The 14,512-nt window shown below is 37.4% G+C and overlaps 1 protein-coding gene across 2 annotated transcripts in view; it reads right to left on the bottom strand.

Moving 5' to 3' along the window:
- abcg2c (ATP-binding cassette, sub-family G (WHITE), member 2c) overlaps positions 1-14,512 on the bottom strand; it is an 18,104-nt gene extending 3,592 nt beyond the window's left edge. Inside the window, exons 1-14 of one of the 2 annotated variants that reach the window (XM_051917691.1) lie at positions 14,184-14,511; positions 13,174-13,268; positions 12,378-12,568; positions 10,461-10,520; positions 9,078-9,195; positions 8,216-8,371; positions 7,813-7,970; positions 5,389-5,540; positions 5,182-5,274; positions 3,956-4,134; positions 2,890-3,041; positions 1,861-1,950; positions 1,652-1,776; positions 1,032-1,186 (exon numbers count right to left, since the gene is read on the bottom strand). In XM_051917691.1, coding sequence (XP_051773651.1) covers positions 1,032-1,186; positions 1,652-1,776; positions 1,861-1,950; positions 2,890-3,041; positions 3,956-4,134; positions 5,182-5,274; positions 5,389-5,540; positions 7,813-7,970; positions 8,216-8,371; positions 9,078-9,195; positions 10,461-10,520; positions 12,378-12,553 — 1,614 coding nt within the window. In that variant the 5' untranslated portion in view covers positions 12,554-12,568; positions 13,174-13,268; positions 14,184-14,511. Of the gene's footprint in view, positions 1-1,031; positions 1,187-1,651; positions 1,777-1,860; positions 1,951-2,889; positions 3,042-3,955; positions 4,135-5,181; positions 5,275-5,388; positions 5,541-7,812; positions 7,971-8,215; positions 8,372-9,077; positions 9,196-10,460; positions 10,521-12,377; positions 12,569-13,173; positions 13,269-14,183 lie in introns of both variants that reach the window. The other variant, XM_051917690.1, reaches the window with a different exon arrangement.

Here is a 14,512-nt window from a genome sequence, read left to right as displayed (position 1 = left end):
CCATCTGAACCAAATAAGTTTATCTTGGTCTCATCAGACCACAGGACATGGTTCCAGTAATCCATGTCCTTAGTCTGCTTGTCTTCAGCAAACTGTTTGCGGGCTTTCTTGTGCATCATCTTTAGAAGAGGCTTCCTTCTGGGACGACAGCCATACAGACCAATTTGATGCAGTGTGTGGCGTATGATCTGAGCGCTGACAGGCTGACCCCCCACCCCTTCAACCTCTGCAGCAATGCTGGTCGACCATGGCGAGGCCTGTTCTGAGTGGAACCTGTCCTGTTAAACCACTGTATGGTCTTGGCCACCATGCTGCAGCTCAGTGTCAGGGTCTTGGCAATCTTCTTATAGCCTACGCCATCTTTATAGAGCAACAATTCTTTTTTTCAGATCCTCAGTGAGTTCTTTGCCATGAGGTGCCATGTTGAACTTCCAGTGACCAGTATGAGAGAGTGAGAGTGATAACACCAAATTTAACACACCTGCTCCCCATTCACACCTGAGACCTTGTAACACTAACGAGTCACATGACACCGGGGAGAGAAAATGGCTAATTGGGCCCAATTTGGACATTTTTACTTAGGGGTGTACTCACTTTTGTGGCCAGCGGTTTAGACATTAATGGCTGTGTGTTGAGTTATTTTGAGGGGACAGCAAATTTACACTGTTATACAAGCTGTACACTCACTACTTTACATTGTAGCAAAGTGTCATTTCTTCAGTGTTGTCACATGAAAAGATATAATAAAATATTTACAAAAATGTGAGGGGTGTACTAACTTCTGTGAGATACTGAGATATATATATAATTATATATATATATATATATATATATATATATATATATATATATATTAACTTGAGTGCACAAGACGCTGAAAGAGATACAAGAAGCGAGTGCAACAGGCAATCATGTCCGTCTAGTGCATCACTACATAGAAAAACAATAGAACAGTAGCGCAATATAATGGAAAAAACATGCTCTGTGTGAATCAGCCCTAAAGTAAATCTCATCTGTTCCACCAAACTCACCATCATAAAGACAAAAGGCAGTGCGATGAGGATGTTAGCCATGGCGAAGGAGCCCACGCTGGCACTGACCAAGAAGGCCAAGCTCACTGCTGACAGACTGACCATACTCATGGTCAAACAGTACAGGAAGAACGCCTCCACATCAGGCTTCAGACCTGAGCTCATCAAGAAAAAAAAGCCAGTTTAAAAGTTATTAATGTGATTCATGTTAATACGTTTCATTTTAGGAGATGCTATTGCTAATCATTTGTGACACAATAACAATGAGAAATTGACTTTTTTTTATTTTGGCCAATTCCTTTTGTCAAAATGGATTGAAACAAGAGTCCTTTCTTGCTGTCTACATAGGGAGCTGTCTTTTATGGCGGCAAGAGTCTGATCTGAAACACTCTACATGTGCATCAACTCTTTGTGTTATACAGATAGCGTTCTTCATCACAATTGATCCAATTCACTCTAATAAAAGCATAACATTTATCAATTTGATCAATTTGTAAAATTGTGACATTTCTCTTGCTTCATTCACCATTTTTGATTTTTGTTACAGTTCACTAAGGGAGAAGGATATGTGCAACATTTGGCCAGAGAAGGTGTCACAGAAGGTAGTGCCACTACTTTACCCATCATGAAGTACGGGATGGCAGAAAAGATGAAGACGGGGAGGATGCGGTTTGGAATGAGGTCAGCAAACACTTTAGACAGGAAGTAGACAGAGGTGCGGTAGAAACCACTCGAGTTCTCGTGGCTGAAGATGAGAGGAACATGTGATGATGGTCTTCATCTATTAGGAATAACAGGTTGGAAAGCTCATGTTTAGAGGTTAACTCACATGAAGAGCACTCTCTCGCTGATGAAGAGCTCCACCGCTGACAGATTGCCAAACACCATATTGATGACCAGAAAAAAGAAAGCTCCTGTTCTGAAGAGAGAAAAAATGAAAAACATTCAATATATGCAAAGAGTCAATATTTACATTGTTGACCCTTCTTCTTCATAACCTCTGCAATTCACTCTGACATGCTGGATATAAGCTTCTGGGCCAAATCCTGACAGATGGCGATCCATTCTTGTCTTATTAGTCCTCAGAGTTGATCACAATACATGGGTTGTTGCTTGTTTACTCGAAATTTGGGGATTGACCACAGGTTCTCTATGGGATTAAGATCCGGGAAGTTGCCTGGCCATGGATTTAAAATTTTAATGCAATGATCTCCAAACCACTTCATGATCACTCTTGCCTTGTGACATGGTGCTTCATCATGCCAGAAAATGCACGGATCATCACAAATTGCTCCTGGATAGTTGGCCGAAGTTGCTATTGCAGGAAGTTTTAATACCATTCTTTATTCATGCCAGTGTTTTCGGGCAGAATTGTGAGAGAGGCCACTCCCTTGGATGAAAAGCAACCCCACACATAGATGCTCTCAGGACGCTTCTCTGTTGGCCTGACACAGGACTCATGGTAGCGTTCACCTTTGCAGCTCTGCACTGGTGCTGACACGATTCAGTAGCTGATTCCTCAGGAGGACACAGTTCTGATACTTGCTGGACACTCTGGGACTTCCTGAAGCCTTCTTCACTGCAGTTGAACCTCTCTCCTTGAAGTTCTTGATGATCCAGTAAATGGTTCTTATAGGTGCAATATTCTTTGCAGCAGTTCCCTTGCATGTGAGGCCATTGATGCAAAGCGATGATGGCTGCACATCTTTTCGAACTTATCATTACACAAGCATTGCTAACACAAGCAATATATATTCATAATTCATGTACCATGAATGCAAATTAAAAAATGGTGGCAATGTTAAGTTAGGACCCAATGAACACATTTTGAGACATGGATCTGGTAGCAGGTACTCACCTGTTCTGAAGAGCCTCTGGTAAAGTGTGTGGGATCTGGTAGTAGATCAGTCCCACTAAAATACCAAAGAAAATGTTGAGGAACAGTTGGGCATAGGAGGTCTGAGGATTCCTCAAGATGTTTCTTACAGTGCGGCCACTCACCAAAAGGAGCTGCAACATAGACATATGCTCATCACAAATGTCAAGAAGTCTACAAAAATCAAGTCACTTTTATTTACATTATATAGCATTTTATATAATACAGACTGTTTCAAAGCAGCTTTACAGGGATAAACAGGAAAATAATAATTCAATGGCCCTGTTTACACCCGGTAATAAGATGCGTTTTGGTCAATCGTATCGCAAACACACGAGGGGAGGGTCTATGGCCAGGTAAATGTATGTTTTTGTTTTTTTTAGATCTTTCGATCTAATGGTTGAAATAAGCTTGGCAATTTACATATGAACGTGCACAGAGACGAAGGAAAACACACGGAGAGCATCAGCTTTTGTTTCTGCTCTGACAGCTGCAAGACTAGCCAAACGTGGGGAATGTGTGTTATGAATCATGAATGGTGAGAGAACATTGTGCTTGGTACGTTTTTCGTCTTCAAACCAAACTTGGGTCTTCATACAACAAAGTCTAAATCCCATCTGGCCAGTTCCCTTCCCATATTGTTTAAGCATTAGATCAGTAGGCAGAGAGAAGGCGGTCTTTTGTGGCTGTTTGAATATATTCAACAACGTGAGCATTTACACTATGAAAGCAATCCGGTCAAATGTGTTTTCGACTACCTCTGGAAGTGAACAAGCTCAAGATGTTTCAAACCACTTGTGATCCGATTGACCAAAACGCATCTTAATACCAGGTTTAAACAGGGCCAGTGATGCAAACAGACTTCAATTCTGCTGTAAAAAGACAATAGTATAGTCATTATTCATCTGAAATCAGTGCAGTGTTGATTCAGTCTAGTTCAATAACTGTGTAAAATTCATCAATTATGGAAGGTCATCTATTGATGTTATTCTTGGTTTTTGACCTGATGAGTCAACATAGGTAAAGCTAACCAGTCGCTTCTACATACCTGGTAATAAAAAGGTGTGGCGTAACTGACCCTGTCACCTTTAGTGACCTCAGGGTCAAGCCCATCTGAAATCTGGTTGAGTCGGTCTTTCACTTTGATGAAATGAGGGGACTGTTTGTAAATTACTGCCAGAGGGTTCTCATTTTCCACAATCTCCTCACTGCTGCTGCTACACTTTTCTAAAAACACCCCAAACATGGATGGTTAGCTGATCACACAGTAGTCCATAAATTAAAAAATATATATATATATTTTAGAGTTACTTCGACTAAAAAAATTCAAGAAATGTCCATGTGAAGTACCAAGAATGATATACAGTAGTGGTCAAAAAGGAAAAAAGCATGCATTGACTACAAAGTAGTTTTTCCGTTGGTTCGCTCTTGTTTTTGAATGTGTTCATAATTTCTTTGTATGTCAGCCTGGCCAAAAATTATGTCTGCACAATTTGGCACATTTCATTGCATTATCACAAATAAAACAATTGACTCCAAACACAACTACGCAATATGCTTACAAAATCTTTAACAACTTTTTAATAATATTTAAATGAAGGGTGAAGATGTAAATTTTCCTAGGCCGGACATCACTTTGGCCACAACCGAATGTTCATTAAAATGTGAGACAGTTCCAGTTCTGCATTCTGATTGGTCAATATAGACTTACAGCCAAGCAAAAATATATAGAGTATACTTCATTTTATATTTTATATATTGCCGTATATTTTATTCTGGGCAATTTGTCTTTTTATTCAAATTTGTATCCTTAATTTGTATCTTGCAGCAGATATTATAATTAAATTATATTATATTTTAATTTTTATTTATAAGTATGATCATTTTTTATTATAAGTATATGTTGTATGTCTTTAAGACTTTTTTTCCTCACCAAGGCTGCTCACTTTTTGATAAAAATACAGTAAAAACAGTTATATCATAAAATATTATTACAACTTAATTTATATATATATATTCAGCATCATTATTCCAGTCTTCAGTGATCACTTCACATGATCTTTCAGAAATCTTTATAATATTCTGATTTGCTGCTAAAGAAACATTTCAATATTGTTATCTGCATAAAAAGATGAACAGAAAGTTTAAAAATTAAGTATTTATTTTGTAACATTATAATCGTATTTACTGTCAGTTTGGATCAATTGATGTGTCCTTGCTGAATAAAAGTATTAATTTAATAATAATAATAATAATAAATAAAAAAAACAGCACCTGATTTATTGTTGTGAATTTGAGGAAGGACAGCTCCATTTGTGACATCCAGGAAGAAGTCTGCCGGGTTGTTGAATGGCTCACACTTGTATCCTACGACACAGTGACAAGTTTGAGAATCATAGTACATATGCATTGATGTAATTAGCGAATCACTGCTCATTAGCATTTGAATGTTTAGATTATCATCAGTATGTCTGTCAGTACCCAAGTCCTCAAAGTAGGTAATGGCTTTGTCGGCAGCCCCGGCGTAGATGATTTCTCCTTTATTCATGAGGGTGAGGTGGTCAAACTGCTTGAAGATGGAGTAGCGAGGTTGGTGAATGGAGAAGATGACAGTCTTACCCTTTTTGGAGAGCCTGAGTAACAAAACAAAAAAGTGTAAAAACTATTTCACATGGGTTCTAAGTAAATAATCAAAACATCAATCAATCTCTAACTTGCCCACAATCAAAACTGACAAAAAACACCTTGTACGTGACTGTGCTTTGCATTTGAAGTGAAATGTGGTTTCTTCTGACAGCTACTGCACAAAAACCTTGAAGGTGAAAACACGTTACATGTTGTGCAATTTTCCGGGAGTTTCAATACAAATTAAACTCATCTCTGACAGGCTGTCATTTACCACACATCATTATTTTGACTTGTCCCTCAAATGGAAGCACAGTAATACATGTACAGTATGCATTTTGAATGGATGTCTATGGGAGGAATGCACCAGAGGGTTTCAAAGTAGAAATATGAAGCTTGTACTTTTTTAAAGCACTTCAAACAATGTTTTGAAAGACCAAAACAAACTTTAATGAAAAGGTTGAAGAATCCTACAAACGACTTATTGTTGTCTCAGCATATTAACCCTATAAAGCCTGATGTGATACTCAACAAAAAAAACACATTTTTTTTAAAAATTTTGTTCTAAAGGTTAAACTGTTCCATTAATAATAATAATAATAATAATAATAAAATATTTTTCTGACTATTATTTCATATGTTAGGCTTTACAGGATGAAAGGAATGAATATAAAAATTATTTATTAATTACTATTTATTATTTACTAACCCCAAAGACATCCAAGATATATAATACATAATTTTCTTCATTTTAATTCCTCAGCCAAAGAGAAATTAAGGTTTTGGAGGAACACATTCCAGGATTTTTCTCCATGTAATGCAAGTGAATGGTGCCCAATGTAGACCATTTTTGACAGTCCAAAATCCACATTTAGGCAGCTTCAAAGGGCTCCACATGACCCCAGCCAAGGAATAAGGGTCTTCTCTAGCAAAAGTCGTTTAAAAAAAAAAAAAAAAATTACCTACAAACGTTCGCCTTGTGGTCCAGCTCTGCAAAGCGCGCTCGCGAGACTATCATGTAACATATCATTGGGAAGGTTTACAAGAGTTATACAGATGATACGCTGTAAATAATAGGAAAACAATAATAAAATAAATCACACAATATAAAACACAGTAATACATCAATAACAGAATCAACAAGAAAACACAATTACAGCAGTAAATAATTTGCATTTCTGCCTAAACATTAAACATACCTTTGTTTGCTGGATAAACAGCATGGACATTAACCGACGATTTTAGATATCGACACTTTCCTTTGTTGGATTGTTGGAAATCATTACAGGTGCTGAATTTCGACTGCCTGCCCAATTATTACCCCCCTCGTTAAAGTCGCTACCTGATTGCCTAATCTTAACCCCACCTCTAATCCTAACCCCTCCCCCACACCTGATCCTAAACCTACCAATACTAGGGGGGTAATAATTTGGCGGGGGTCAAAATTCAGCACAACACTGGAAAAATGATCACTACACTCTGTTATTTATGAGAATGTTCGGGTGTGTTGATAGCCAAGTGCAGCGTGAGCAACCACACCTTCAATCGCTCAAGATCATCTACAGGCAATCTGTGAAAAGTTATGTTTTTTTTCATAACTGAGAAAGTAAACTTTTGGGTTTGCATGATTGAGGCATCCAGGATACACACATGAACAGACCATTTTTAATAATAAACTGAAACAAATACTAATATACAGCAATGACCACTTGTTTTGGACAGTGCTCCTTCTTCACACTTGTAAACAATTCTTGCCGCTCTCCTCCATTACTAGGAGAATTCTTTCCATGTGACCTTTCCATCCCAACATGCATATCATGCGAAAGGTTGTGAACTCAACCGTCTCGTGAACGAGCTTCACAGAGCATTTGTAGGCAAAATGTATATGATTTTTTTTTCTTTTTCTGAAAATGACTGTTTTGTGAGAGAAGACCCTTATTTGTCGGCTGGGGTGGTGTGGAGCCCTTTGAAGCTGCCTAAATATGGATTTTTTACTCAAAATGGTCTACATTGGGCACCATTCACTTGCATTACATGAAGAAAAATCCTGTAATGTTTTCCTCCAAAACTTTAATTTCTCTTCAGCTGAGAAAAGAAAGTTATATACATCTTGGATGGCCTTCGGGTGAGTAAATAATCAGGAAATTTTCATATTTGGATGAACTATTCCTTTAAGCTTGGTTAGGAGAAAGTGTGTTTTTTTTTTAAATAGTAAACCTAAAAAACACTGTGTTTACAGCGGGAAGTAGGTACAGTATATTTGATAAGAGCGTGTGGTACTTCTGCAGCAGTTCCATGATGGAGTTGGCAGTGTTGGCGTCCAGGCCTGTGGTGGGCTCATCCAGGAACAGGAGGGAGGGGGAAGTGATGAGCTCCATACCGATGCTGCACCTCTTCTTCTCTCCACCAGAAACACCACGCAAAAACATTGTCCCAATCTGAGAGAAAACAAGCCAATATAAAGCCTTGTCGGTATGGAAGGACACATACCTACCATCACACGTTGTATACTGACATAGCGCCCTAACCCTATTGTTGTTGTTTTAGAAATAGTTTTTGTGACTGAAGCACATGTGACCTTGACCCAGTTCTTTCACACACTCAGTCTCAAAAGATGTTTTGTTCATACCAACACAACAAATCATTTTCAACATTCTGTCTTCACAAGGCTGAAGTCCATTACCTTTGTGTCTGCGCAATCTTTGAGGCCGAGCTCCTGGATGACGGAATCCACCCTCATCTTTTTGTCGGATGAGGAATACTCCTTTCGTGACAAACGAAGATTGGCAGAGAATGCCAAGTTCTCCCTTACAGTCAGAGTACCCATCAGAATGTCATTCTGAAGGACAAACAAAAGGAAATGATGTATGATTTCATCACATTTGCTTCCAATTATCTTGCAATTCATATACAAGTCATAGTGTGTAAAATACTACATTATACACACTTCCGTTCAAAAGTTTGGGTTCAGTACGATTTTCATTTAATAAAGAAATTAATACTTTTATTCAGCATCATTAAATTGATAAAAACAGATATTAAAGACATTTATAATGTTACAAAAGAGTTCTATTTCAAATAAATGCTGCTGTTTTGAACTTTCTATTCATCAAAGATTCCTGTAAAAATAATAAGCTGCACAACTGTTTTCAACATTGAGAATAAGAAATATTTTTATATTCATATCAGCATAATCAGCAGATGAACAAAATGATTTCTGAAGGATCACGTGACACTGAAGACTGGAGTAATGATGCTGAAACTCAGCTTTACGTCACAGGAATATATTACATTTGAAAATAAATTTAAAAAAAGTTATTTTAAATTGTAATACTATTTCACAAAACTACTGTTTTTACTGTATTTTTTGATCAAATGAATGCAGCCTTGGTGAGCAGAAGAGACTTCTTTCATTAAAAAAATCTTACGGACCCCAAACTTTTGAACAGGAATGTATATATCAATTCTTTAGCATTGTGTATTTTGGAGAACTAAATTAATTGATTTAAAATATTTAGAAGCCACAGAGAGTTTTGTCTCCCTACCTGAACTACATATGCAGAGCAGAGCCTGAGGTCAGAGGTCACGATGGTGTTGTCAACTAGAACTTGACCAGATTTTAAGCCCTTAGGATCTTTTCGTCCTGCGATGACATCCAGAAGCCTGTAGACAGACACACTTAATTAATGCCATATATTGTATGCAGATAACTATTTAAAATAGGGAGGTTTTACAAGAAAAAATTTCGCCGCTAGAGGTCGCTTATTCAAAACAAATATGTAGCTTGATGACACCTTGATTTCACAGAATCTTGGGAGAATCTGGACGGGACTCGGGCAGAAATCATGTTCATAGATGAGATTATTAACGTTACTGTAGTATGAAGCAGAGCAGGGCAGAATGCTGTGGGAGCAGAAATGAGGCCGCTGGAGCATTTGCTAATGAGAGACGAGCGCGGCACACGTCTCAAGAGCAGCAGAACGTTTATTATGCTGCAGTTGCCGCTTCTGCTTCTTCCTGTCAAGCATATGCGGGGTAAAGCAGCACTGTTTTATCATATTAGATATTTTTGAGTGTGTTGAAAGTTGTTATAACGTTACTCTGTGTATTCGCTTGGCGGCTACTAGGAGACACTTGTTGCACACTGCAGTAAGCTAGATCGATATTAGGCATGGTACAACATGGTACTCGCTGTAAATAAAGGAAACGAGATTTAAACAATAAGACTTACTGTGTTGAGCTATATAACATGATTAGTTTTCTGTCAATGAATATATCCAAACAAACAGTTGCTCACCTGTCTAATGAAACACATAATATATTAAAGTTTCTACAAAATAAAACTGGAAACCGAGGGTAATGCGAGTATGATGTCATTGATAGGCACCGCACGGATGCGGTCCGTGTCCTGGTTAAAATTGCTTATTTCTCTGGATTTAAACATTCAAAATATTTAACATTGTTTTAGTGGTTTTTGGATATTTCAATCCAAAAATCTTACATATTGTGCCTTTAAAGGAATACAGAACCAAACTACACTGGACTTCTATTGCAGTCGTACAGGTTTGGAACATGAAAATGATGACAGAATTTTCATTTTTGGGTGAATTATCCTTTTAGGACAGAGATAATTAAAAGTGCATGAATCTCACTGATTTACATAAAATATCAAAGATCTGCAAACAAAAAAACGCTAAACCTTTCTTCCTAAATAACATCCCATTTCTGAGCCAATTCATTATTGCAGTGACTAACAAAAATACAATTATTTTGTAAAATGTTTTGCATGAAACCTGTGCTTGTGATATTTTTCTTTAAAATGAATTTCACTTGCTTTGATATTTTGTCTAATGCAATAAGATTCAGATTTTTTTAGCATCCAAATACTATTAAATTGAACCAACTGAAGTAAAGGAATTTGTGCTTACGATGTCTTTCCACTTCCAGTAGGGCCCATTATAGCATTCATTCCAGGGTTCATGATGCCACTGCAACAGATAAACCAAATGAATACTGATTTCATGATACCACTGAAAAACCAAATAAAAAAAAAAAAAATGCTTTCAACTAGACAAAATGTTCTTTGGATTGTGAGAAGCTGTGAACTGTGTATCACTGATTCTTCTTCATATACAGCTGATATTAACTATACAAGGAAATACCCATTGACACTGACATTAAAAGTAATGGTGGATGGTCAATATGAGTTTTTCGCTACCTAGAGAGCAGAGTGGCTGATATTAATGCAGACATAAACTGATGTCCCGTACTTTTGAGGTATACCAAAAGTGCAGAAACTGAGTCTTCATTACAAAATGAAATAATGTTTTAATTTTAATATATTTTAAAATGTAATTTATTCTTGTGATCAAAGCTGAATTGTCAGCATCATTACTCTAGTCTTCAGTGTCACATGATCCTTCAGAAATCATTCTAATATACTGATTTGCTGCTCAAGAAACATTTCTTGGCATTATCAATGTTGAAAACAGTTTTTGTTGCTTAATATGGAAACTGATACACTACCATTCAAAAGTCTGAGGTAAGTAATATTTAAAAAAAAAAAGAAGAAGAAGAAATTGCATTTTTTTTTCTTTCTCTGCAAGGACACATTAAACACTGTTTGGAAGTTAGTCGGGCCGACACCAACAACAAACGCGTAACCAATCAGCATTAGGGGTCGAGGAGACAGAATGAGCCAGAGGGAGATTTGAAGAAAAACAGAAAGAGATATGCAGAAAGAGATGAGACACAATACAAAAGAGCTCAGAAGAATATCACTGGAATGAAGGTTTATGACTGGGCAAGCGCTTTAGGACCCGCGTTAAAATTAGAAAAGCTTTCCAGCGCTGGAGAGAGCTGAGCGGGAAGGCCTGAAAACAGACGCGGAGGCTGCTTTGATTCCGCTTCTCATGTGAGTAACACTGGGTTTGAGTGTCATTAATTATCTGGAGCTGCTGTGCTGTTTGTATTTACTCTTGTGTACTGTACGTTCGTTTTTTGTGCTTCCTTGTCGTTTGTTTATCATCTGCGCTTTATTTTTTGTGAAGCATTTTGTTGCGCGTCAGATGTGATAAACAGACATCCACTCTCGTATTGAGTGTGTAACAGTGGCCAGCTAGTGAGAGTTGTGCAGACTACTGCACACTGACGACCGCTAGAGAATGTGGCGTTTAGCGTCATTGTTAGTGCACTTGCCTCGCCTTGCCTGCCAGCAGCGATCGGGCCAGGGTTTGAGACCGACTTGGAGCAGGGTGGTTAGGATTGGAGGGTGAGTTTTGGAGGCGGAGCAAAGAAGAGAGGGGTGGGTTTGTTTGGGTCGATTTCAAATATCAACAATGTCCAACAGCGTTTTTTGAAAAACCTTACCCCACCTTTAAATTGATCAAAATCGACAGTAAAGACATTTATAATGTTACAAAAGATTTGTATGTCAAATAAATGCTGGTCTTCTGAACTTTCTATTCATCATTCATGTCTCTTGGTTTCCACAGCAGCAAAACTTCTTTCAGGACTGATAAAAAATAAGAAACTTTATTAATAATTGAACACCACTAATAACTGAGCAGAATCATTTCTGAATTATCATGTGACATTGACGACTGGAGTAATGATGCTGAAAATTCAGCTTTGCATCACAGGAATAAATTACTTTTTTTTTTCAATATATTAAAATAGAAAATAGAATATGTACAATTAAAACATTTTAATGATTCCAAACTTTTTACCAGTAGTGTAAAACCTACCAGTCAGAAGTTTGAATTTATCATGACCTACAGGTTTATGCTTAAAGAACCAGTAGTTATGTCCAAACTTTTGACCTGCAGAACATGTCAAACCATTACCTGACATCTTTGAGAATGTCCTTTACAACCCACTGCCTACTAAACATTCCTAATCGTTCCTTGACACGGTAACGGAGTTGATGGAAGGTGACAGTGGGGCCTGGAGTCTGGAAACATGGCATCGACTCCTCTGTGTCTGTCGACGGCTGCTCGTTCACAACCACCTCATCCAGCATGATGCCTTCCTCTGTCTGCAGGAAATGCATAAGGATTTAAATAACCTAAACAATTACTTTTAATTTGCACCACTGCTAACATGTAAAATGCTTTAAAAAATAAAAGCAAAAATCACACAAAAGTCAAATTATCTGCAGAAAATCATTACTGCAGGAGAAAGTGATCAACGCAGTAAATAATGTCAATGATAATGGTATGTCATATGTGTCAAACGAATACAATTTTGTCATTTCTGATCGTTATGTATTTTATATACAAAATACATGACACTGATTGTACCTCCTTAAAATTAATCTGTTTATGTTAAGAATTTATTTAAAATAGTACATTGAACATTCAGAAATATTCGGCTTTATTAATATATTATATATTATAATAAATGTAACTATTACACAATGCCAAGAAATCGATTAGGATACCTATCAGGATGGAAATAAAGAGCCATTGATCAGTGAGTATTAGCCTTTACAGTCTACGGTATTAGCTTACATAAGGGTTTTCATACTTTAACCACATTTTGGAAGATTTCTGTTATTTTATCTAAACGATATAAAGTTTTAAAGTTGGACAAACCAAGTCATAGCATAGAACATTCATTAAATTCATTGCTACGACTTACTGATGCTGGTGCTGCTGTTGTTATCCCACAAAAATGATGTCACTTCCTGGAGTATGAACCAGAGTGTGGAACCTGGCTTTTGTTACGGTACGGCACTGCAGTACAGATTAGGGTTAATAACCGGGAAGCGGCTCTTATTCAGAACAAGTTTCATTGTTTAGTACGAAACACCGTGTTTACTACAGTACTATTCACTGGCGCCGACTCACCGCTGCTGAACTAACAACGTGAAATCTACAGCAGGTTATTTTTAGAGAATCATACAGCGTCCGATTCCCGAGTCCGAATGAATCTTATGAGCCGGTTCATGTTAGTGAATCATATACAGCGCGGTCAGTTTATTCTGACTCCCGAACAAATGACTCTTAAGAGCTGGTTTATTTTAATGGATCAAAAACATACTGCATTCGTTGTTGGTAAAACTTTAACGTTACTTCCTGATTTACAGACTTCCAAACGACAGATCAGAAAAGCAGCTATGAAAAACTGACACATAAGCTTGGGGTGATTTTAGGTTGGCTTCACTTTCCTGGCAAGACAACTTTGCCGTTATGCTTTCAAAGGTAGAAGGATAAACTGTAATATCAGTGGATTTCGCAAGAGTAGGCCTATGCGACTTTATCACACAAATCAAGAATAACAAAATTTATCACGTTTTAGTACATATGTGTTCCGGTGTCCAATAAATCGCTAACATAGAACTTTTTACTACGTTTCCGGCTTAAGAAGAAAATGGTGACATGACTTGTGTAATTTAACTTTATCATTACTGTGTTCGTGAAATAATGCTGATGCTCCTCACTGTTCGTGGTAAACACTAACCTGTCGTTATAAGTAATTCAACTAGTTTAGAGCTCAAATCGTGACGGGTAAAGTACACTGCAGATACAACTGCCCACGGAATTTCCCATTGTTTACTTCCGTCGCTAGTACATTCTCCCCTCTCAGATGGTCGTTTTTTAATATTAAACCCCTAAAAATAATAAAAAGGAATATGTGTTTTTACATACCATGTCTTTGAGGAAATGTGCTCCGGTGTTTTTTTTTTTGTTTTTTTTAAGTCTACCTGTGGTGGTCCTTTGGTCAGTTTGTATGGGTGGCTGGGCGGGCTTTAACTTACACTTCCAAGAGCATCACAAACAGCTGATATCTCTCCATATTTGCACATCAATGCACATCACAGCTTTACAATCACACAGAACTGCTGCAGGATATACATACAGATACATGAACAGGTTTGTCTGCATGTGAAGAGTGTGAAGTTTGTTTTCTCATGCAAAAGGAAAATAATTGAGGGGGAGGTGAGGTCGGACAGAGGTGACAATTACAGTCTATTACA

The sequence above is a fragment of the Ctenopharyngodon idella genome, chromosome 13 (assembly GCF_019924925.1).
Source record: "Ctenopharyngodon idella isolate HZGC_01 chromosome 13, HZGC01, whole genome shotgun sequence".
Lineage (NCBI taxonomy): Eukaryota > Metazoa > Chordata > Actinopteri > Cypriniformes > Xenocyprididae > Ctenopharyngodon > Ctenopharyngodon idella.
Note: the sequence above shows the minus strand (reverse complement) of the source record. Positions and strands in the feature narration are given on the sequence as shown.